The sequence below is a fragment of the Spea bombifrons genome, chromosome 5 (genome assembly GCF_027358695.1).
Source record: "Spea bombifrons isolate aSpeBom1 chromosome 5, aSpeBom1.2.pri, whole genome shotgun sequence".
Taxonomy (NCBI): Eukaryota; Metazoa; Chordata; class Amphibia; order Anura; family Pelobatidae; genus Spea; species Spea bombifrons.
The window spans coordinates 89,706,698-89,730,916 of NC_071091.1; the positions used below are offsets into that span (position 1 = coordinate 89,706,698).

A 24,219-nucleotide genomic window follows, 5' to 3' on the forward strand; every position below is an offset into this window, starting at 1 on the left:
AGCCAAAAAAAAAGTTTATTTACGGAGAAACGCTGTAATTACAGAAATAACCGCTCATTATTTTTACTAGGATACAAATAGCACTATAAAGTGCTATTCACAAAAAAGTGTAATAAACATTGTATACTTGCGCAGGGATCATAACTGTATAACCAGATAACACGTTGTGCGGATAGTGGCGCCTGTCTTGTTTCCTAATTTCTCATTCCTTTTTGTCTAATGAGTAGCCTGCGCGTCTCCTGTATACACGTCTCCAACTCATTCTGCCAAGTCTAGTTTTCTGTGAAAGCTAGCATTATATTATAGGGTTCTCCATGGTTTTCCAGCCTAATACTGGCCCTCTGTTTCACGGTCTTAGGCCTAAAACAAGGCTATGGCCCAGAAACCTCAGGACCTATCTTGAGTTATGGGTGCTTGTCCTTGTACTCTGCATACATGATATCTCAGCACTCTGTTTAAGAAAGTCATCTGGAGTGAAGGCCTGTGGTAATGAAGGACAGGCCTCCATAGTGTAAATTAGATGGCTACAGGGGTGATCTCTTAATTCACACTAGGGACCATGATCACCCAAAATGGCAATCAGGATTTTACCTCCCCGGGACATACTGTCTTATATATGTGTGAACAGCGATTTCTTTCAGTTCATTCAATTTAATTAATTATTTGCCTGTTTTCCACAAAACAAGTTCCATAAAAGGAATGATCTGTTCAGTCCTGCCACACTATTGCTCAGTAACTCATTAAACAGGGAACTATGCCTATTAAATACATGTGGATAAAAATATCTGGAAGCTGCGAACATTGTCAATGGGATTAGTAGGAAGTAAATTATTATGGAATGTCCAGAGGAGCTGTAAATAAATGGATACATTGTGCTGTCAATTGCTGTATGACATGATCTGATGGTATTAGCGATGACATCACTTGGAGTTCAGCTAAAAGAAGACTCTGAGTGCACGGAGTTCCGAGTCTGGCCCCTTCACTGGGCCATTTGACTTTTACTATTATACAGATAATGAATAAGGCTTTTGTACAGTAACCAACGCATAGAGACTCTTCCTGATGAAACCTGTCTACAAAGTCCATGAACCAAAATAAAATAACGTAACAAAGCAAGATGTCATTCATTAACCTCATGTCCTCAGCACCATCTGTATGACAGAGCCACTTGTTCATAATAATAAAAATCTGCTATTTTGTAAAACCGTTGTAAGCAGAACTAATAGCAATGAAATGAAACATTGTGTTTGGAGGCAAAAGGGCAAGAAGAACAGATATAGAATATTTTTTATAGCGGTACTGATTTCATATCTAACATAATATAATACAGCAGCCTTAATGAAGTCTACATCAATGTCTGGAATATCAGAACTCTATCCTATCTCACCTCAATCCCTAAGGAATTCTGAGGCTGGTAAGACTGACATTGTGTTCATCACGGTCTACTTCTTAGATGCTATTCCAGCAAGTTTTCGGCTTTGAAGCCGGCACATTTATCTGAGCTGATATAGAACATTGTTAGGAAGATCTATTACAACCTGCTGTGCACATGAAGCTCTCAATGTGTTGTAACATTACAGGAAGATACCTTCAGCAAGCAGACATTTCCATCAAGACATCAAGTTAACTAATACTTTAATTTTTGTAAACCTGAATTTATATACATGTTGGTTTAACTTGTTTACCGATGTAATTGTAACATACATTTTATTTGATTTAAATACATGCTTCTTCCTTTGTTTATTCCCAAAGTTTTTGACATTCCCATATTTCAAACTCTGTAAATTTAGCAGTACTGTTAAAAAAAAGACAAATTCCAAAGATTTTCGGGTTGGAAAACAATTTTGTGATACAAAAGGCTACATAGTGGAAGACTCGTCCATGTTCCTCATTTTACCTGGCAATGCTATCATGGGTTTATTTTGAGAATAAAAATATTGGATTTTGGCAAAGTTAGAGAAGATTTACTATATATTCCCTGGTATCTTGTGGAAGAGGCCACCTGGTTTTTATTAATCAGCAAAAGGTATTTACCGAGACTCTTGACCAAAGAAAGCGCAGGCCACCTGTACCCAGTCATTGGACACTTTATGAAGGCAGAACATCTAGAGAGCTCCCGGTGGGTTTCCTTTTAATATTATACATCACTGTTCCCCTCCCCCTCTCTCAGTTGGGGTACCCCAAGGTTCAGTTTTAGGACCCCCTCTGTTCTCTCTTTACACTTCCTCCCTTGGCAAACTGATCTCATCCTTTCAATACCACCTGCACACTGATGACACCCAGATCTATCTATCCTCCCCTGATCTCCCTCCCTCTGTCTTAGATCATATAATTAACTGCCTTGCATCTGTCTCTACCTGGATGTCTGCACGTTTCTTGAAACTTAACCTCTCCAAAACTGAACTCCTCATCTTCCCTCCCTCTAACGTCTCTCCCCTCTTTTAGTCTCTTCACTGGCTGTCTGTGCGCTTCAGGATTCATTTCAAAATCCTTACTCTTACTTTCAAAGCCCTTCACAGCGGTTCCCCTCCCTACATCTCCTCACTCATCTCTAAATACACTCCTAACCGGTCTCTCCACTCATCCAATGATCTCCTTCTATCCTCTCCTCTGATTTCTACACCCTAAATCCCTCTAGATTGTAAGCTCGTTTGAGCAGGGCTCTCATCACCTGTTGTCTCTGTAAGTCAATTTGTTATGTTACATACTACTTGTTATGCCGTCTACCCATTGTACAGCGCTACGGAATCTGATGGCGCTATATAAAACAAATAATAATTAAACAAAAGTATTAACCATTTAAAGTCAAATAATTCCAGCCAAATACTTTTGCACACCACTTTTAAACAGAAGAATTATAAAGCTTTGCAGTTTCTCCTAGGTAACCCAAAACCTAAAGGTGTTCATGTTCTGAACTCGTTACATGGTATCGCGGTTCATATGTGTCTCCTAATGTACTTTGGAAGTGTAATCCTAGAAATCTTCTTATCTGCCTTATCTTATCGTACTTATAGTCGGCATGCTGATATAAAGGCTGTATGAAAACAATATGGATCTGCTTCTGCCTCATGAGTATTTTTTTCCTGACAGGAAAACCTGAAATTGGAATTTTCCGTACGAGTTAAAACAAATTCTCATCTAAATAAAACAGAGTTGGCTTCTTTTTCCGATTGTAGCTCAAATCACCTGTGCTCTATATCACCGTCTTTAATGCTACGTTTGTGAAGAGGCTCTATTATCACTTTAATCACTCCAGAGAGATTGCACGTTACACACGGATTAAACATGAAAGCGCGGCGCTCATGTAACCAATGACACTCTGTCCTTGTTGACTTTGCTGCGAGTGACTTTGGTTCCCACGCAATGACTGTTGTCACGCAGACATGTGTCTGTATGCGCTTCCAAATTACTGCTCGGAATCAATTATATGAATGTGGAACGATTGTTATTGTGCCTCGCAGACCTTGCAAAGGGCATCCTTCCTTGTTTGTAGCGTGCCAGCGCCATTTGTCCGTTTCTCTGATTTCCCTCCAGCCACAGTGATTGATTGTAATGAGCGGGGGTGGGATTTTTATGTAACACCAGCAACCTCATTTACTCGCTGAATTAAAACCAATGAGACATAACAACTGTTATGAACCTAAATACACTTTTCGTACAAAGACACAGAAACAGGGAGGGCTACCAGAGTGACCTGTTTGCAAATCCCTGGCGTGGGATATATTCACCGCAGCTATCATATGAACATTAATGCATAAGTTACCCAATATACTACCTTAGCAGGATCCTCTATACACGGTGCAACATAACCATTTGCTAGGGCCCTATAGTCATGATAAACAATGCAGCTTCTTCTGTTTTATGCTCTGAAGGAATAGACTGGCGTAATAAATAATGTGGTGCAATCAATGATATCGAACAGGCTGCATCTGGATATTTGTGTTCCACAGCCATAAGGCTAGTGTAGAGTAATAACCCCTTCACAACATAGTACTATTACACCTCGCAAACAAGTCCTAGGTGATCGAGGACGTCCTATGGTTTTTTGCAGACTGGAGTCTAGCATCCTGCTTACTGATCCGATCCAACATAAACGATCCGACATAAACGACTATTATATCAGAATAGCGAAAATTGCCCAAACCTCCACTCAGGCGTTCTCTGCTGGCAGCGTCAGTCCTGGCACCGCCGTAAACATTAAAAGTCAAAAGGTTCACAGAGGGTCTATTAAAAATAATACAGTGAGGTCATCATAGGAGGTATCATCCAGTTGCAAGAGAGGTCTTTTCAAGACTTTTCGGACCCCCTAGAAAAGTGATATTTTCTACTTTTATATTTCTTACTTATATTCTCTTTGCACGCAGGATGCGCGTTCAGTCGAACACATCCTGATCACCAGTGCGCATGGTTACTCAACACCAGCCTCCTCCAAGACCGTCTTGCAGGAGTGCCAAGGATCTAACAAGATCCCCTTGTTAAACGATCCCATTGATTTTCGTTAGTTGGCTGCCTCAAGCTCAAAATGGAGACTTTATTTTTAAACAGGTAAAGAATGCATATTATATTACTTAAGTGCATTTTAATATGCATTCTATTGTGTTGGGCATTTTTTTTGTATATCTGTATTGTGGAATGCGTGTCTCCAAGTGATTGCACTTCATAGACTAGTCAAGCCGGCTGTACTTTTCGTAAACAAAGTCCCCATTGTCTGAGGGTCAAACTTCAAACACAACAAAACATTGTGAAACCAGTTCTCTAGCTTTTAAAACTTTAGTAGATAAAATTATGTTTATTGGTGATACCAAAAACTGAGTCTTCAGTCCAATTTAAACATGCATGACACAGGCATAAGAGTAGCCGGAATCTAACACATGACCAAGGATTTATTAAAAGTTCCTGAATAAATGAACAGACTATTTGTGCCAAACTGTTATCCGCAAAGACTCTTCAAAACAATGCTCCATGACGGCTCCATTAAATGTGACTTCATTTCCCCAGAAGACTAAGCAACTCGTAAAAAACTGATATGACTCGCGGAATTTCTACAAAGTACCCGATACATCAAGGCCACCTATAAAAGTTGATGAAATATAGCGATATCAGGTGGGTTACATAGATGGCTTTTTGCCTACATGGCCTGACCAGCGGCTGCAGCAGCTTTCAAACTCAACTGATACCAAATTTTCCTGACTACTAATGGTCCAAAAACGACAGAAGACCAAAGTATTTCCTAGCCTATTCTTCCATAATATTTTCAGAAGAAAAAAAATAAATAAATCTAGAGGATAAATCTTGTGCCGGCGTATTCTAAATCCACAGAGGGTAGAGTATACACACATTCAAAAGCTTATAATTAAGCACTAAGGCGTGAAACACGGCAAGCAATTTCGCTTGTTTTGAATGTGCGTATACTCCACTCCTCTGGATTTATTTTCCTTTTTGTTTTGCTGAAGTATCCCAGGTGTGGTCCTCCTGCGGGAAAATAAGAGGACAAGGTACTATCTACTCCCAAGCTTACTTTATACCGCCGGGACCATATTGCTAACTGTGTTGTTGCCTAATAAATTTCAGAACCCCAATTTAGAAGAACATATAAGGTCGCAGCTTTGCATCTACCCGATTGAATAATCACAATTGTCCGCTTTGGATCACATTCAATTTATCGCAAATTAACATTTAATTTTGTTAAATAAATACAAAAAAAAGTACGTGAAGGTAAATTGCTGGAGTTTCAACTAGGGTCAAAGGAACAGGGTTTAGGATATTTAACACTACTCCCAACAGAAAACCAGTAAGCAAGTTATTTTGTTTAAAGGAACAATTTTATTGACTCAGGAAACATTTTGAAAACTGTAAACTAAACATTTTGGGATTAGGATTATAAATAAGGAACCATGTAAATAAAGATCTATCTTCACAGCAAAAAGAAATCTTAAATAGACAATATTACATCGGTGAGTACACTGGCAGACCCAACTTGCTGTCCAAATTTTAGTGTACCATAAAACAACCAATTATAAATAGCCTTTTTTTATGTAAAATAAAGCTGTGCACAGTTTAGAAAAATACCAACAATTTCTGTTTCAGCTTTCTTTTATAAACGCCTAGAAATCAAACATATAAATTGAACGTTTATTTGTATTTTTTATAAACATTTAATTAACAAACATTTTGTCATAAGCCGTTTTATTTCCCATTATATCCAAAGAATAAATTATGGGACACATCTAAAATAAATTAGGATTTCAGTAAGAAATGTAGAACTTCCGCCTCTCCTAGAAGGTCTCTAGGGAAGCAAATAATTTGTTATGTATATATAAAAGCTTAAACAACACTTTAGTGTTTTATTATTCTCTTACTAAAACTAGAAAGACTACATTTAATATACAAATTATTTAATTTATAAAATGACTCTCTCGTTACAAGCTGTAGATCACACCAAGGGATTTAAAGAGCACATCTGCAAAAATAACTGTGCTTCTGTCCTGGTTTTTTTTTTATACCTATTTCAGACTTAAAACATTCAGGCCATGCTTAATATGACACTTCAAAGGATTTCTAAAGCCAGCAATATTCTTCGTCTCTATTAAGCCATGCACGCTACTTAAAATGGTTACAGATCAAAAAGCTGGGACATTTCTCGATGGAGATCAACGGATTCATTCATCCAAGCCCTTTTTATTTCTTCTGAGTAATGCTTTAAAATAGTTTGTGTATTTTTTGTTTTAAAGAAATCACACCACATACGCAATTATACAAAACATGCTTCCAAAATAGTAGAAAATATACTAATTTGTCGTATTATGAGTGGCAGCACATTTATATATGTGAAACGGGGATCTTAAAATCCATTTAAGACACTAAATGCTTTTAGAAATAGTTTTTCCTTTTTCTGCAAATTATTGTGCTTCACGCTTATTCTCTATAACAAGTTAACTAGAAATCCTCCATATAATCCACTCAGTGTACATTAATATACATATAGATGTGTGTATTTACCCAGATGCATATGTAAAGATTTATACATATCTAGATACACTTATGAAATACATAGTAACCTTTGAAAAAAAAAAAAAAAAGAAAAAAAAAAACACCAATAGTACGTGTGTATGCATACAAAATAATTAAACCACAATCTACCCCCTATAAGGTATCGGGAGCCAATAGATTTAGTATTGACAATCTGACTATGTGCATTAAACCAGCTAAATGCAATTAAAGTTCATCTTGAAATACAAATTGAAAACCTATGATCAGCAATTTACAGTAACGCGGGTGTACTGGGATAACGCAAATAACCTGAAAGTCATGAACACTGTAAAGATTTCTTTTAAAAGGAGTCAGAAAAAGTATGTTTAAAAAAAATAGAGATAGCAGATTTTACAGGAAATTCTGGTGTTATGCCATTCGCCCCGCCAACCCTGCCTTCTGAGTGAGCGCTACCTGTTACGGGTATAAATAATATTTATGGTTTAAATAAACAAAGAAATAAACATCCACGCACAAGCAAATGAAATTCTATCTTCCAGAACTCTGCGGGAGATGTAAAAAGCAGCAGGTAATGGAATAAGACTGGTGAGTGATGCTGCAAACTATTCCCTCCGAGACGGGAGTCAACTCTGGAATCGCATCCACAGCAACCGAACCCTCGGAGCAAATTCCTCTGGCAGCCGCTCTCCCATCTCCACTCCATAAACGTCACACGGAAAAATAGTAAGGCAGCTGTTCGCTTCCATCAACTAAAAGTGCAGCTTCGTACATTTCCAGTTCAATCACACTCTGCTGGGACAGACGGTGCCGCCGCCATCTTCTCTGACTAGGCTGTTTCAGCAGATTTCCTTTTGTCTTCCAACATGGCGGAGGACCTTAAGAGCCATACATCACTAGCAAAAGATCTGAACAGGCTTGCCGGCTGACATACATGTATTTTTCCCAAAATTTCACAGTCTTCCTTCCCACTGTAAATCCAAGCCGCCTTTTTCTCGTAGCCAGAAATATCTGGTGCCATAAAAACAGCTTAAGGCACCAGTAACGGGAACAGTGTGCCAACATCTCCGGTTGTCTAAACGTCCTACAACAGCAAAGCACAAACTGATTATATACGGTAACTGTAGTAGCAGGGTACAATGTATTTTAGAATATGGGCCTTCTCAATCTCTCTAAATGATACCTGTTCACAGATGCGATGTTGGTCTACACTAATTCAATTTTATATCGTTAGATGCGGTACCTCCTAAAAAAACAACCTTCCATTTGCAGGAAAATACTTGAAGAACTTTGTCTGTTGTGGAAAGGGTGATTAAGAGTACTGCATGCATCTCTGTTACTGCATTTTACTGTAACAGAGATACGATAATACATAAAATGTTTCCAGTGAATTCATCGAAGTGTATGGAGAAGAAAAACTACACTGTAACCCACAAGAAAAAGCGTAGGGTATTAAACTGCCCTGGATGTAAACACAGCCCTCAGGATTTATAGTGAAATTAAATTTACATAAACACCTAATTTCAGATATACCATTCACTTTATTTCTATTTACCTAAATGAAGCATACTTCATAAGCATATACTTTACCTTGCTCAGCAACATCCTCAATCAGGTAAGAAAATGGACAAAAAGTATGGCTAATCCGACATTCAGAAGCATGACTAATGCAATCAAGACTGAACTGGGTCTCTGAAAAATAAAACACAGCGTTATCAGTGCGTTTCATAAAGTACCGCAGAGCTTGACTAAAGCCTAGGAGCCGAAAAGCCTGCCGATGGCGTCAAACCATTAAAAATATTTAGTACAGAATACTACCCGTAAAACTCTTCCCTGATATATAAATCCATAAAAGTAACTAATAGTCTTAAACGTCTGTCTGGCTTCCAGGTCTCAGATATAAACTTAATGTAAGGACTTTTGCCAACATGCAGACCGATACCTTGTGTGTATTGATAAAGTCTGATCCACGGCAGCGCTTCTAGAACCTACATTAACTAGACATTAAACCTACATAAAAGAGGGGTGCTCTCTCATACTGCCCGTCATATCCCCGGTCTCCATCTCATATGATGTGCTGACTATCTACAGACCTTAGTACAGAATCACACATGTAATTTAATTTCCTTCAAATGTGACTAAATTGATATATATATATATATCTATATATATATATATATATATATATATCTATATATATATATATATATCTAGATATATATATATATATATATATATATATATCTATATATATATATATCTATATATATATCTATATATATATCTATATATATCTAGATATATATATATATCTCTATATATATATATATATATCTATCTATATAGATATATATCTATATATATCTATATATATATATATATATATATATATATAAATATATATAGGTGTATATGTATATTTTACAGTTTGCTTTGCAGTGATGCTTACAAGAGTTTATTATTATACATTCCATGGCCTCTCATCACAGCTCCATATTACAGAACAGAATAAATAGGTATACGGCGGTATTAGATCCCCAGAGGACACTGAATTGGATATATGCGCTATAAAAATGTCTTATGTGCATGTTAAAGGAGATTACTGTGTGTCTAATGAGTAACTAAGAGCGACAAGGAAATCCCGTTTTCCCAGGTGATTATTCATTTTCGCCTGTAATTTATACATAGTTTTTGACATTAAATGAACAGATGGAAACAGATTGAGAACAGTTTGAAAGGGTGGTGCTACGGTCATACATTATTCCTGCCATCTTTATCCCAAGAGCATCTGCATACATATATTATTTTTCTTCAGCAGTATGACATGAGGGGGTGCGACTATTACGTTGATATGGCGTTTATTAGAACAGAACAGGAATTAATTCTCTCCTGGCTCTCAGACGATTGTCTATATACCTATAGTGCCACCTAATAAAACACTTGTACCTGATCAGCTATGACTATTTCAGTTGATAAAGACGTTCAGGTATTTTTATGAAGCTCACAGTTCTGAAGTTAAGGGGTTAATGTGTAGCCTCTGCCTTGGTGTCAGGCACACACCTCCTCTAAAGCAAGGCAACAGCAAAGCTAAATCTGCTAATACTATCTCACAGCAGGGGGTAACCGCACTCGCAAACAGAGGCCGAACTACCCTACATTGGGTCACCGGGCGTGAACACCGGACCAAAAGCTTCAGGAGAGAGGACGGTGCATGTAGAATGGTTTTAAGAGTTGTAGAATCGTAATCGTTTACTATTCACTGCTGGCCCTAACAACACAACTGCAAGGATTACCCCCCCCCAAACAGGTACCAAACTGAATAAATTTGGTGGACAGAATTGCATTATTTCTGGTGCCACTTTTTCTCCCGTTACCCATGGTTATAAAGGCTCCCTCATTTGCATAGTAACATTATTGGAAAGTCACATTAAATGACAGAACGAGGCTTCATACCACGAACCCGTAGCTATGGGCATGCTTAACCCACAAAAAACATGTAGGTATGAAACATGAAGGCCCTGCTAAACGGGTACACGGGGTGTATTTACTGGTACTGCGTGAGGGGGCTGATGTCTGAAAGATGCATCCCCCATTTGTCAGTCTCATTGTATTTGTGGAATGACATAATACATTAACATTTTTCTGTTTCTAAATATCTAGACTGGTTCATAGTTAACATAAAAACTACAGAAATGACATAGCTACCATTTGCACATAAGCAGTGAAAATGATTCCTATTGGAGATACTACTTACAGAGTTCACTCCATTGACAGAAGGCAATTTATTATTGGCATGTTTCTTTGGTGCCACAGTATCGGACTTCTTGACTTTTGGCTCAGGTCTGCTCTCTTTGGCATCAGGCTTTGTCACAGGCTTTTTGGGGCTCGGTGTTTGGGACTGTGGCGTGCGTGCTAATGCAGATGATTTTGATGAGTTGGCATTTTCTTTTCGCTCTGAAGACAACTGTGCAGGACTTTTTACAAAGTATTCATGATAGTCGCCACGCAGGTCCCCATTGCCAGTAGTGCTAGGGTTATGGCCAAATGAACCCTTTGGAGACGGTTTTGCAACAACCTCTTCTTTCACAGGAACCTTAGGAGACAAAGGCTTGGTGGAAGATACTGGAAGATTCTCGCTTGAGGAACTTTTTCCTCCAAGAATTTGAGGTGCTGCGGAGCTAGAATTTTTCCTCTTTGCTTGTTGTGGCGAGGACTGCGACGCGGGCCTTCTCCTCTCCTCTGGTGTTCTCGGTGGGGTTGTGCCCTTTCTGTAAAAATGTGGCGAATCCTTGGGGGATGGCGGTTTCTTCGGCAATTTTTCTTCAATGTTTTCTTTTATTTCAACAACTTCCTGAAACTTTTGCCTGAGGTAATCTGGACCTGAAGCAAGAAGATGAGTACACGGATGAATACACAATGTATTGAGGCATGCCATAACTTGATAAATAAGGTAATATAAAACCAATAAAAAGGAGGGCAGAGGTACTCTCACATATAACACCTATAGTCACCTCTGCAGTACGTTGCATCAAAAACCCAACGGGCCTTTAATTTAATGCAACAGTTATATCAGTTCCATGCATTTCATTAACAAGAGCAGCAATAACAGATCCACACAAGGAAAGGATGATTATTTATATATATATATATATATATATACACACACACACACACACACACACAAAAGTACAGAGGAAGTGTAGCATATGTACATATCACCAGTTCAAAGTTATACTTGAGAAAGATATTTCAAGCAGCTAAGTAATTTGTTAATCCTGTTCTAACCAGACCAGACCATAAAGGCCTTGGTGTCTAAGGAATACACATCCACTTTTCTGGATCAGATTAATAAACTCCAGGATCTGGGCTGCTATGGACCTAAAATGTTACTGTGCCTCCTACCATTACCTTTGACTTCCAAGGATAAAACTGGTCTTTTAACATGGTTTGGTTCCTAAGGTTTATATGAATTTGTTGTGCCTTTCTTGGTGGGGCAGGGGGTTGCGATTCATCTGCATTTAGCCCCTCGCCACCTGAACCCTATTGCTAGATTGCGTTCATTAGAAGAGTAATCGCATACCAGCCCGACGATCCAGGAACAAGCTCACAGCTTCATGGCTCAGAGGCTAGAGAAGCAAAGAATCATTCTTCTCCGATCACTCATCAACTCACAGCTTTATACTTCTTCCCCAGAATAATTTCAATGTGCACAGAAGAGATGCAGAACCACTGCAAAAAGATCTAGCTCTAGTGCTAAGCTTCCAGGGAATTATACTTATCAAAAAATTGTATTCATCGAATGTATTAAAATGTAGCAGTGGCAGCGGTTGACTACAAGGTGAGCTGACTACACCCTGCATGATTCTCTGCGAGAGGGTGGCTTAGAGTCATAATTACACTGAATTAAACCTTCATAAGCAAGTGGTTCCCTATCTTATAGCCAGCATTGAAATAAGGGGCACATATATTAGCCTGGATGCTGAATCCCTAAATTTGGACAATGGCCAGTTACATTCCAGAGTCTCAAATGTTTTATTTGATTGCTAAGCAATGCTCTGACTTTGTATTATACTGCATTACACTTCTGCATGGTTTTCTTCATCCAAATTAAATATAGATTAAGAAATAACCTATTTTCCACCTAAATGCAGGAACAATGGTGGTTCTATATAAATTGTAGCATGAAAAGAGGTCCATTCAGGAATCTCAACGGTTAACATGAGATATGACCACTTTTTATACATAGCCCTAATCAAGTTCATGGCCTGGCTTGGTCTAAATTATTAAATAAATACTATACCGTGTGTACTTAGCGGTTAGCTTAAAATGTAAACGACAGGTCCACCATAAAAATGGGATGTAGATACATTTCAAAAGGCTTTAGTAAGTAATCTGCAGCGTTAGATACCCAAACCTTTCCAATAAAATAAAGAGGCGGCAAGAGGAGTTTAAGAACTAGAACATTCATATCTTTGCCATTATAGTTTTCCTTGTTAAACACGTGCCTGATTGCAAATTACACATAATAAAATAAGTGTAGCGATTATGATTAGAGTAAAAAAGAGAAATAGAACCGGTAAAATATCACTTAGTAGGTTAGAAGAGATTAACTTATAAGCATTTTATGGTGATTATAAATATATATTAGATGTACTTGTAGATTAAAAAGAGAACAAGATAATTAAACACCAGCATAGATACATTAAAATGCACACCCTCAATGAGCTATTATCCATTTAAAATGTCAACTACAAGAAGAGAAAGGCTATTTATGACTAACTCAATTAAGATTCCTTTAATGGAGAAGAGTGAAAAGGAAAATCGTGACTGTATAGGAGTAACATGTATCATACCTGTACAAATAATAGTAAAATACAATTTAAAGAGTCATTCTGAAGTTAACGTGGATCTTAAAATTACTAACAATGACCTTAAACACAAAAAGGGAAATTGTGTTCATTATATTTCCAAAAATACAAAATGGCTCAGAGACTCTAAGCTATATTTGCCAACACGGGAGTGTCCTGTCCAGCACACTCAATGTCATGACTTTACTAGAAGGAGAGCTGTCAAAATATATAGGAAGAGGAAAACTCCAACTGGCCCTTAATAATATACTTAGTGGCATCTCAGTTCATCAAACTTGGACACACCGAAGTGAAAGTTGTCCCATCTGGACAGTTATTGCACTATATATCTTTGTATTCCAAGTTACTTTAATCATGGCTACAAAACAGAAAGATGTAACTTGTTAAAAAGATATGAAAAAGTGAAACATTTCTAAAAACAATCTGGCAGATCACAGATTTGTGATCGATTGCGCCGTTCTGTAAAAGTCACTCCTTCGGAAGCGGAGTGTCTGCAGTTTTGTCGCTGCGCTCGTTCAGCAGCAAGGATCACTTTGTTCCGTACCCGGCCAGGAAAACAAACAACTTGTGGCCAAGTGGCTCAGTTTGCTTTATACGGTCTCCAGAACGAGGAGCAGGTACTGTACCTCAATTAGCAGCTAAAAGTCAGGACTGCTTAGACTACGAGAGGACAAATAGGGTTGTTACGTAACCTGCTACAAGAGAACGGTTATCTGATGCAAAATGGAAGTGAAAATTAAGTCTAAGCAATTATGTGTAACCTAAAACCATACAGGACAATGCTTACGTCTCTGACCAATATGCTTACGTTATAAAACTACTCAGACTGCCTTCAAAAGACTACAAATTATCAAATAAGGTAAAAGTGACAATTTAGTTTTGAAATAGAAATCATGAGAATAGGTGGATGTCGCACTAGCAATTGGCTTTGTAGTCTAGTATATAATACCGGAGAAAGGCCTCTTAGACCAAGCACTGCAGTCTTCACGAAAGTGTTGCTCTTAAGTACACAAATTAAATGGAAAAAGAAAAGAAAAACAGCAGCAACAATGGTTTGACAGGTTTCGGTTACATGCCTTTAGACACAATAGCATTGACCACGTAATGCATGCATATAGTTCTATGTGGTTTACCTGGCTGATGGAAGCTTGGAGACAGCTCTCGGGCTACAGCTCTTGCAATGTCGGACTCCTGTCGTGCGGCCTGGCTGGCTTGATCCGCCGCATCCGCTTTGGCACGAGCGTGCGCTGTCCTAGAAGAAGATTGAAACAAACGTGAGCTCTGAGTAATAATGCTGCCACCAACAGTGTTAACGTTAAGTGTTCCGAAAAGGAACATGAAACCCAAACGGCTATAAAAGGGACATTCCGTTAGTTATCCTCCCCAACAGAAACATCTCTGTTATCCATATTAAACGGCAGCAAAGAGAAGGACACAACATTCCATGTCAAACACTTAGGGTATATTGTCAAGCCAATTCCTGCCGTTTAAGTGGATTAACCACAAAGAATTCTGAAATAATGTCTAGATCCGGCGGTCATACTCATATATACTGCCTGAGAAATTCAAAACGGGAAAACAGGCAAAATATAGTGCACATTAATACATAGAAAGTTACATGGTAAGATTCAAAGTGAACCACCTGGTCATGAGAATTTCAAGAGGACCAAGTTTCTGTTTGGAGCAGAATTTGTATGGTGGTGGCAAACACAGAATTCAAATACATTTTTAAATCATTCATGCCAAAAATAAGTGTTCCCATTAATTATGTTACATGTTGTATAGGGTAATTACGGTATGTTGTATATGTTAAATCTGCATCAAAAACTTGTAAGCACACACATTAATACTTTCCAGTGTTTAGATTTTTTAAATTTAATAAGATTTAATATGATTTGGGTGACAGACCCGCATTGAGACTCTTCGTAAGATGATTAAAGCATACAGTTTTCAGTCGTATCAGCATATAAGTTAAACAGTCTAAGTTTGCTCCAATTAAGAAGAAAAAAATGGCTTGCTCCAGGCAAGTCTGCATCCACAAAGTAGTTAAGGTGTTATTTACGGCTTCACAACAAGCTTGCCAGGTGCCCATGAGGAGAGATAAGCAATTTATTCCGTAAGAAAACAAAGGACAGATGTCTGATTAAAGAAAAAAAAAACCCACAAAAAAAAAAAAAAAAAAAACACTCAAAATCTTCAATGTAGCAGCATAGCAATCACTAAACCAATGTGAACTCAAACACCAAGCCATGTAAAGCTACGGGTACAGCCTTAAACGTTACATTTATCAAAAGCTTTACTCAAAACATGTCACGAAGCTTCGGGTCAAAAAGCAATTTCATTATAGATGTTCCACGTACAGAACATTTTAAGCAGGTGATGCTGCATCAGCAAAGCACGCATCCAAAAGGAACAAAGTCATTTAGCTAAGCAAATAGAGCAGGTTTTGCTCAATCTTCAGTTTAGAGATAAAGAGCCAAATGATCTCCTAAACGGATACAAACTGCAGGGTATTTTACCCTTTCTTTAAAACAGATGGTAGAGAAGGAGTCTCGATGTCATTTAACCCCTCTGCTGCCTGCTTCTACTAAAGCAAGCAATGTGCTGCCTGCGAATGCGCCGTAAACCAGAATACCAGTTTGTTGCTCATTTTCCTGTGAAACGGTAAAACCAATTTGTTGAAATTGTTCCTCCATTTCCCAAGATCCTCAGCTAAGACCGCAATGTAATCCCACCGTCAGTCCAAGTCGGAAGTTGTGAAATGCTTCCTGGGACTCTGCCTGCTTTGGTTATCATTACCACCGGCTGTACGTCTTCCATCTGGCACATACACCCCAAATTAATGTTACATGTTTAATTTCGCAAAGTTACATAGAATGTAAAAGACATGTAACTATCTAAAATGTATGTCAGCTGTGCTTTATTTCATATAGGTGTACATGTGTAAGTACCGTATTTGCTCGATTATAAGACGACCCCGATTATAAGACGACCCCCCAAAATCAAAATATTAATTTAGGAAAAAAACAAAAAGCCTGAATATAAGACGACCCTATAGGAAAAAAAGTTTTACCAGTAAATATTAATTCATGTAAATATATTTTTTAAATTTCCTTTTATTTGCCAACCTGCCCCCCCCAGTTATGCCACTCTGCCCCCAGAAATGCTTTATACCCCCCCTATTTGCCACTCTGCCCCATGATATGCCTTATACCCCTATATGCCACTCTGGCATATAGGGGGTTAAAAGGCATATCATGGGGCTGAGTGGCATATACTCTCATATCACACTCCTATCAAGCCAAGGCACCTGGGGATGATAGTAGTGGGATTACAGCCTCTCTATGCCATGCTACAACCCCCACCCCCCCTTACACATCCATGCTATCACACACAAACATTTAAATACTCATTCATTCCATTAATCACACATACTTCACACATTAATCACACATACTTACCCAAAAACCCTCCCCCATCCCCTTACCTGAACTGCAGATCTCTCACTCGAAGACTTCTGCAGGGGACCGGCTGTACCAGCAACTTCTCTGGCCCCGCCCCCAGAGGAGGGAGGGGGAGATAGAGTTCTGTGAGGAAGCTACAAGCTTCCTGTCCTCCTGCTTCTAACGGAAGAGACGCTGCTCGCGACCGGTAAGCAGCATGGCCCCAGCCATTTTTTTGGGGTCTGATTAGAAGACGACCCCGATTATAAGACGAGGGGTATTTTTCAGAGCATTTGCTCTGGAAAAAACCTCGTCTTATAATCGAGCAAATACGGTACTTCCCACCTGGAGCATTCTCTTCCGACATGCCTTCTTTGGGATGCATTTTTGCTTTTTACAGCCAACCATCATCGGGTTGTCTTGAATTTGCACAAACACTATATAGATGTCGGTCTCTGTTTCAGTATCCTTTTGTCCAAGCATTTGCAGACATGAACATTTCTAAATTAGGAAACCATTAACTCTACATAATCAATCAGAGAACAGCACCAGCTACATAGCTTATAGTTTTTGTTCAGACACTACAGACTGCGATAGGACAAGAGTGCTGGAAAAAAGTATTTGCCCCTTTCTGATTTCATCTATTTTTTGCTTATTTGTCACATTTAAAAGCATCAGATAATTCAACTAATATTAACATTAAACAAAGAAAACACAAAATGCAGCTTTTAAGGGATCATTTATTTTTGCCTGTGTTTAAAAAACGAATTGCCCCCCTAAACCTAATAACTGGTTGTGCCACCCTTGATGGCAACAACTGGAATCGGATATTTGCGGTAACTGGTCTTTTTACATCGCTGGAGATTAATTTGGGCACACACTTTGGCACATTTGTTTTAATTTAGCCACATTGGAAGATTTTCAGGCATAAACTGCCTTTTTTGTCAGGACTAGGCCGCTCCAAAAACCTTCATTTTGTTTGTTTTCGGAGGCGGATTTGCTTGCCATGAACTGAAGGCCGGACGTTCTCCTTCAGTATGAGTAGAGAACAGAATTCATGGTTCTATCAATTACGACAAGACGTCCAGGTCTTGAAGCAGCCCCAGACCAAAACACTCCGTGCTCGACTGTTGCATGATTGCTGTGTTAGCTTTTCGCCAGATGTAACGGGACCCATGTCTTCCTAAAAAAGTTCCACTTTTGACTCAAATCCACAGATTATCCAAGTCTTGGGATCATTAAGATGTTTTAGGCAAATGTGAGAAGAGACTTCATGTTCATTTTGGCCAGCAGGGTTTTTTCCTTGCAACTCTCCCCTAGATGCAATTGCACAATCGCTTTATCAGTTCTTTACCTATTAGTCTGTTATTTTGTGACCCCCTGGATGTGTCGTTCATGCGCTAAGTAACTAAGGAGGACAATTTTCACATAGGCCAAGTGTAGGGCTGGGCAGTTTTTTTCCTTCTATAAAGGAAACCATTTAAACACTTCATTTTATTTATTTGGGTTCCCTCTATTTAGTATTAAAATGAAAGATCTGAAAGATTTAAGTGTGACAAATAAGCAGAAACAAAAAAAGGGAAGGGGCAAATACTTTTTCACAGCGCTGTACATAATCTGAAATAATGTGGGGCCTTGGCGTACCATCTGTGCCTACCATCTTTTGTTTGGCACGTGTTACATGGAAGTACTGTGTAGCACCTTCTCCAACTAATACAATTACACATGAACACGTAATCGGTAAGGGGACCTACTGGCCGGCCATGTGCGTGAATAGCATGAAGCTACAAACTCGCCACGAGTCTCGGATTATAAAAGCTTTTAACTTTCCAAACGGGGCATCGCCTAGAAATATTGTGGGGACACAGGGAGACTGAATTTCAAATGTTACTTACAAGGAACCTAGCGAAGACCATTATTTCTGTGTACTTTCTGGTTTATTGATTATGGGATGCATTTTATTATTCTGCATTTTATTGCTGCGCACTACAGGACATTTACTCTCCATATCACCGACCTTCTAAAAGGGACATCATGATGTTCAGAGAAATGTTTTAGATCCATGAGAAGGATATGCAAGTGGTGCATTGTATGAGCATTTTGTTGTGATCCAGGTTCTCTTTAATTCTAAGGTCTGCTATTAAAACGACTGCAGAAAATGTTCCTTTTTTTATGAAAGATCTTAATTGCCTTGCTTATCAAAAGCTAAATATTCCAATGACGTAAATTGACATATTGGGTACACGCATGCTGGATTGTAGCAATCCTGCTTTAACTGGAAAACAATCTGGGGTTCTTGGAATCCTCTTTGACAGCGAACAGCTGATATCTCAGTATTTCCTACTGACAGCACATAAAAGAACAGAATTAAACTATTCCAAAACACTCTTGTGGAATTAAGCACAGGGTGAAAAAAAGTGCCCCCCAAAACACCACACATTAACAGACTGATTCCCGCTCCTCAAAGAGCAAATGATACTCAAGGCCAGTCAGCAGGTAAGTGTGCTTTGCTTCACAGAGGTAGAGACTCAAAGAGCTAAAAGCAACAACTCAAGAGCGCTTACCCCCGACAAAGACAAATACAGCAGTACCGATGCAAAAATACTACATGATAACGTATTTATCTTGAACACTGCAGGTGATTAACTTCTATATCCACATATCAGTAAAACACGGCAAAGAAATATAGCAGGCTCAGGGAATTAAAAAGTTTGTTCCCCTAAAAGCTCTTTGTATCTCTTTGGTGCCGAGTGATCGTGTGTGCTGTACCCTTGTAAACTGAACTTCTCAAAAGAGCAGCCTTTTACTTATATATTGTCAATGCCAAAAAAAGAATACTCCTAATAAGGATAAGAGCAAGATATATAAAATAAACATTGGGGAAATGATTTATCCTGAAAGCTTTTCAGTCAGAGGCCAACGCATGAGAAAGCACGGCAGAAACTGGAGAAGGAAACTAACCATTTTACAGGGTAAATAGAGTAACAAACAGAGAATCCTCCAGACCAAGGAGCTGACAGTCCAAGAGCCATATCTGAAAGGCCTTCATATAACAAAACCACACCACCACCCAAGCGGGGGGGGGGGGCAGTCAATGCATGAAGGACTAAATTAATTGCAACCAATTACTGTATTTTTGGAATTTGGAACTTTTACATTCAATGGTATTTTGGGGTTTTCTCTCCCTTTTCTACACCACTCGTATTTGCAATCGAATTGGAATTTTAAAAATCAGTGTTTATCGCCAACCACTAAGCGGTTTATTTATTTTTTAAAGCTATTCTTATCCCTTCTTATACCTGAGGGGCTGTGAATTTATAGAGCCATCTGTCAGATGCCTACTTTCTTTCTATGACCGACAGGCATGAAAGCCAGGGTTAAAAAAACATAACAAAATATTATAGGTTGTCTGCTTTTCAAAAACATTATGATGGGGTTTATAAGGCTACATTTCTACTAGTATTTGCCATGTCATCACCAAAACACCTAAAAATAAGGACAAATACTTTATGATTCAATGATGCAATATATCGATGCTCTATAAACACGAAGTAAGCATAGAACAGGGGGTAAAGTACAGCTCCGAATTGGACAGTGGGCAGAGATCTCCTGGAACTAAATAAATGAAGTGTATAGTACACAATACGGATAATAAAATTAGCTTTAATAAAAGATCTTTGTTTTTAATGCCGATCACTCAGACGACAAACTAAAATGTGTGTGCAGAGGGCCAGCTACATACCACTAGTTATAACTTGTACCCTTTTCACACGTACTGTATATTTGCTAACCATTTAATAACACAGTAGCAGCAGTTTGGAAATGACCATTGCATTGGCTGCATTTGGTGATTTAGACCACTTTTCTACCTGCCAACTGTTCACCTATAAGCATACCTTATAGGTGAATGCTCCATGTTTGGCCCATCACTTCCCGCCCATTTCCCCTTTAAATGTGGGCGCTTCCAGCAATGTCAGCGGGAACACCCACAAGTACAGTAAGTGTAGAGTATCAGCAGCAACATTTGAGAAAATGAAGAAAAAACCAAAACTTTAAGGATCCTTTAAGCTGCACAATACATAAAACTGGGGTTTCATCATTAGTTTATTCTGTGCAATAGAACCGAATGTATTCTTATACATGTAAGTAGTATGCATGCCCACAATCAGCATCAAGAATTCTTTGGCACGGGATCTTTAAAACCTGGCATTGTTTCCTATAAATACCGGAGTTCATGTAAATTTACCATAGATCATATGCATAAAATACATATGGTGAGATGGTGAACAGGTGGTTTGGGTGACAAGGAGTTCTAATTTCAGCATATCTGCTTGCTTTTACTTTCTTTTATAGCAGCGATGAACGTTTTTTGACCCGAGCACCCAATTTTCTGCATGAAACCAAGCTCTAGATCTCAGATTGCCTACACTGCATGTCGGTGCCTAGCCCATAAAACCCCCCAAACGCATCACACAAGCATATACTTACACTCGCGTACATAAACTCTGCTGAGGTGTGTGTGTATATGTTATAGAAATATAGTACCGTATTTGCTCGATTATAAGACGACCCCCCAAAATCTGAATATTTAGGAAAAAAAATTACTAGTAAATGTAAACTATTTTTTTAAATAAAAGCTTTGATTGAGAAAAATATTTTGTTTTTATTTCCTTTTATTTTCCAACCTGTCCCCCCCCAGTTATGCACATCTGCCCCCAGGCTTGCCTTATATCCCTTATATGCCACTGTGCCCCATGATATGCCTTTTAACCCTCTATATGCCTCTGTGCCCCATGATATACCTTTTGACCTCCTATGTGCCACTCTGCCTCCAGAAATGCCCTATTTCCCTATATGCCACTCTGGCAGCCGGGGGATAAGACGTCATATGCCGGCGCTCAGCAGTGAAGCGCCGGCACCCGAGACAAACGCCTCACGCTCCCAACACAGGAGTTGACAGTAAGTGACCTACAAAGGGGGGGGAGGGAGGAAGTGGGTAGATCGTGAGAAGGGGGGTAGGGAGGGAGAAGGTAGATCGTCAGAAGGGGGGTAGGGAGGGAGAGGGTAGATCGTGAGAAAGGGATAGATGGGTTGGGGGTGGGGGGGCCCTTAACAGATTATCGGACCGGGGCCCTGAGGTTTCTAGTTACGCCCCTGCCTGCAAACCACTTTTTTTGTAGCCCTCTCTCCAATGCGCCAATATCCATCTCAAGATGGGGGAGCTACTCTAGGTGAGGCTTGGCCAGGGGGTCTGTAAAGTGGCAGAAGTACTTCTTGCTACTAATGCCTCGTGATACAACTGCTCGCTTTTTCTAAAGCTTTGTTGCATCGTCTGCTTACCTTTAAGAAATAATTACTCATAAATCCCCAATGCTATATTCTGCTCTGGGATTTTTACATCCCAAGCGCATTACCCAGCATCTTATATTACATCTTACATTTTATCAACATTAAACTGCAGCTGCCAGAGACTCTCAGCCATTCTTCTTATTTACCAAAATCTTTTACCATTTGACTTGGTCTACGCTTTTGCAGTTAACATCTGAGTTTCCTTATCCATAGATAATTACTTTTATTGTGCCATGAGATTCTCAGGATTGATTTTTTTTTTTTTTTTTTTTTTACACACACACACACACACACACACACACACACTACTGAACAGCATTGGATACTGGTGTGTACATGAACGTATAACACACTTTTGGTGTTATAAAGGTGTAATCTGGTAGCGCACTCCACCACTCTGTTTCCTATTATAGTTATATAGCATCTGCTTGAAGAAAAACGCATGCTGTTTGAAAGGCATGGTCAGGGTGGTCAGATCATTTTCTTTTGTTAAATGATAAAAATAAACTATTAACATCTATATATACACAAATAAAATTAACTTCACCTTCCATTTACCAATAGCAACTGCAATAAAGCCTATAGGAATGGCTATAGCACCCTAATTAACTTCCTCTGTTATATAAGTCACTGAAATGTAAGCAACTTGTCCTGCATGTTAGGTCATTTAAAAATGGTCTCTCATCCACTGCACTACAAAGTGATGATGCATTAATGTGGGGTAATTGTGCCAAGTTATTATAGGACTGTACTACCCTACTAAATATTGCCATAAAATGTGCTGCCCAAAGGCACAATGTGAGACATATCAAGCATCATCACTGATATTTATGTAGATATCCTAGGGCTACAACATGTCCAGAATAAAAATAGCATAGAATGAAGTCTTTCCAACAAATGGTGATGGGCAGGACACGCGGCAAAAAATAAATAAAATAAAAAGACAGAGGACAGATGGCCAAGTGGAGTTATGCAGGGCTTGTGAAACACACAAGAGCACTAGAGAAACAGCCAAAAATTAATCAGCAGGCTGGAGTGGGAAATAAGTATTCGATTTCTGCAGACGTCTTGGAAAGTAAAGAACCACAAATTAATTGGAATTGTGCCTTGATTAACAACAAATCTAAGAGTGCATGCATAGAATATTTTATAGAATAGAATATTTTATAACTTAAAGAGAAAGGACAATGGAAACCCCACTATATTTGAAGTCACCGTTTGAAGATCATTGGCTTGCAGGAGATGTTGCTCTTTGCCATGCAAGCTCGCATTGGGTTTCGCAGGGTTCTCCGGTGGATATATGGAGGACTGTGCCGTCACTGCGTTGTATCAGCCTACTATAGCGAAGACATATGAATGCATGTAGAAAGGAGACCTCTTAGCATCAACATTTGGCAGGGTTTATATAAAAGCATAACACAGCTACAGGACACAATAATGCTACAAGGCACTAAAAGGATACACACAATTCTACAAGACACTCCTGATACTTTCCACCTTCACTTCTTGCTCCATTGTTGTGGTTGACCCTCCTAAGTAACACGCATACAATATCCCGCCAGCAAAAAACCAAATACATTTTAGTATTTACAAGACGTACTTAATTATGACCAAAAAGAACCAGTCAGCGTCGGTAATCAAACTCTAACGCAACCCATATCTACGCGAAAGCATGTTGCTGCATCGAAACGCAATATGAACCCTTTAAATAATATCGCAGGTTTACCAACTACAGCAGCTTCCAAGACACAAGAATACTAAATACAGTATCAAAACTAAGGACTGCCCCTCTTTTTCTGGGTCAGTTCTTGATGCTAAACGTACTCAGCAGCTAATCAGCACATTCGTGACAATAATATAAAAGAGGCCGCTATTTATTAGGTTACTGCTGTGTTTTTAGTGATGTCGAAACATACAAGCCAATCAAAGCTGAACATCAATGTGATGATCTGAAAGCGGTTTTCCCTGCCGCAATATAAAGTAGTATAGCAAACGTAACAAAACTCAAATAAAGTGATCAAAAAAATAAAGTTTGGTTACATGAGAAAAAAAAACAAAAACAATATATTCTT

At 38.8% G+C, this 24,219-nt stretch overlaps 1 protein-coding gene across 1 annotated transcript in view; it reads right to left on the minus strand.

Moving 5' to 3' along the window:
• Window positions 1–5,800: 5,800 nt before the first annotated feature.
• JPH1 (junctophilin 1) overlaps window positions 5,801–24,219 on the minus strand; it is a 42,239-nt gene continuing 23,820 nt past the window's right edge. The window contains exons 3-6 of the mRNA XM_053466646.1: window positions 14,489–14,607; window positions 10,742–11,367; window positions 8,578–8,679; window positions 5,801–8,071 (exon numbers count right to left, since the gene is read on the minus strand). Coding sequence (XP_053322621.1) covers window positions 8,599–8,679; window positions 10,742–11,367; window positions 14,489–14,607 — 826 coding nt within the window. The 3' untranslated portion in view covers window positions 5,801–8,071; window positions 8,578–8,598. The remainder of the gene's footprint in view (window positions 8,072–8,577; window positions 8,680–10,741; window positions 11,368–14,488; window positions 14,608–24,219) is intronic.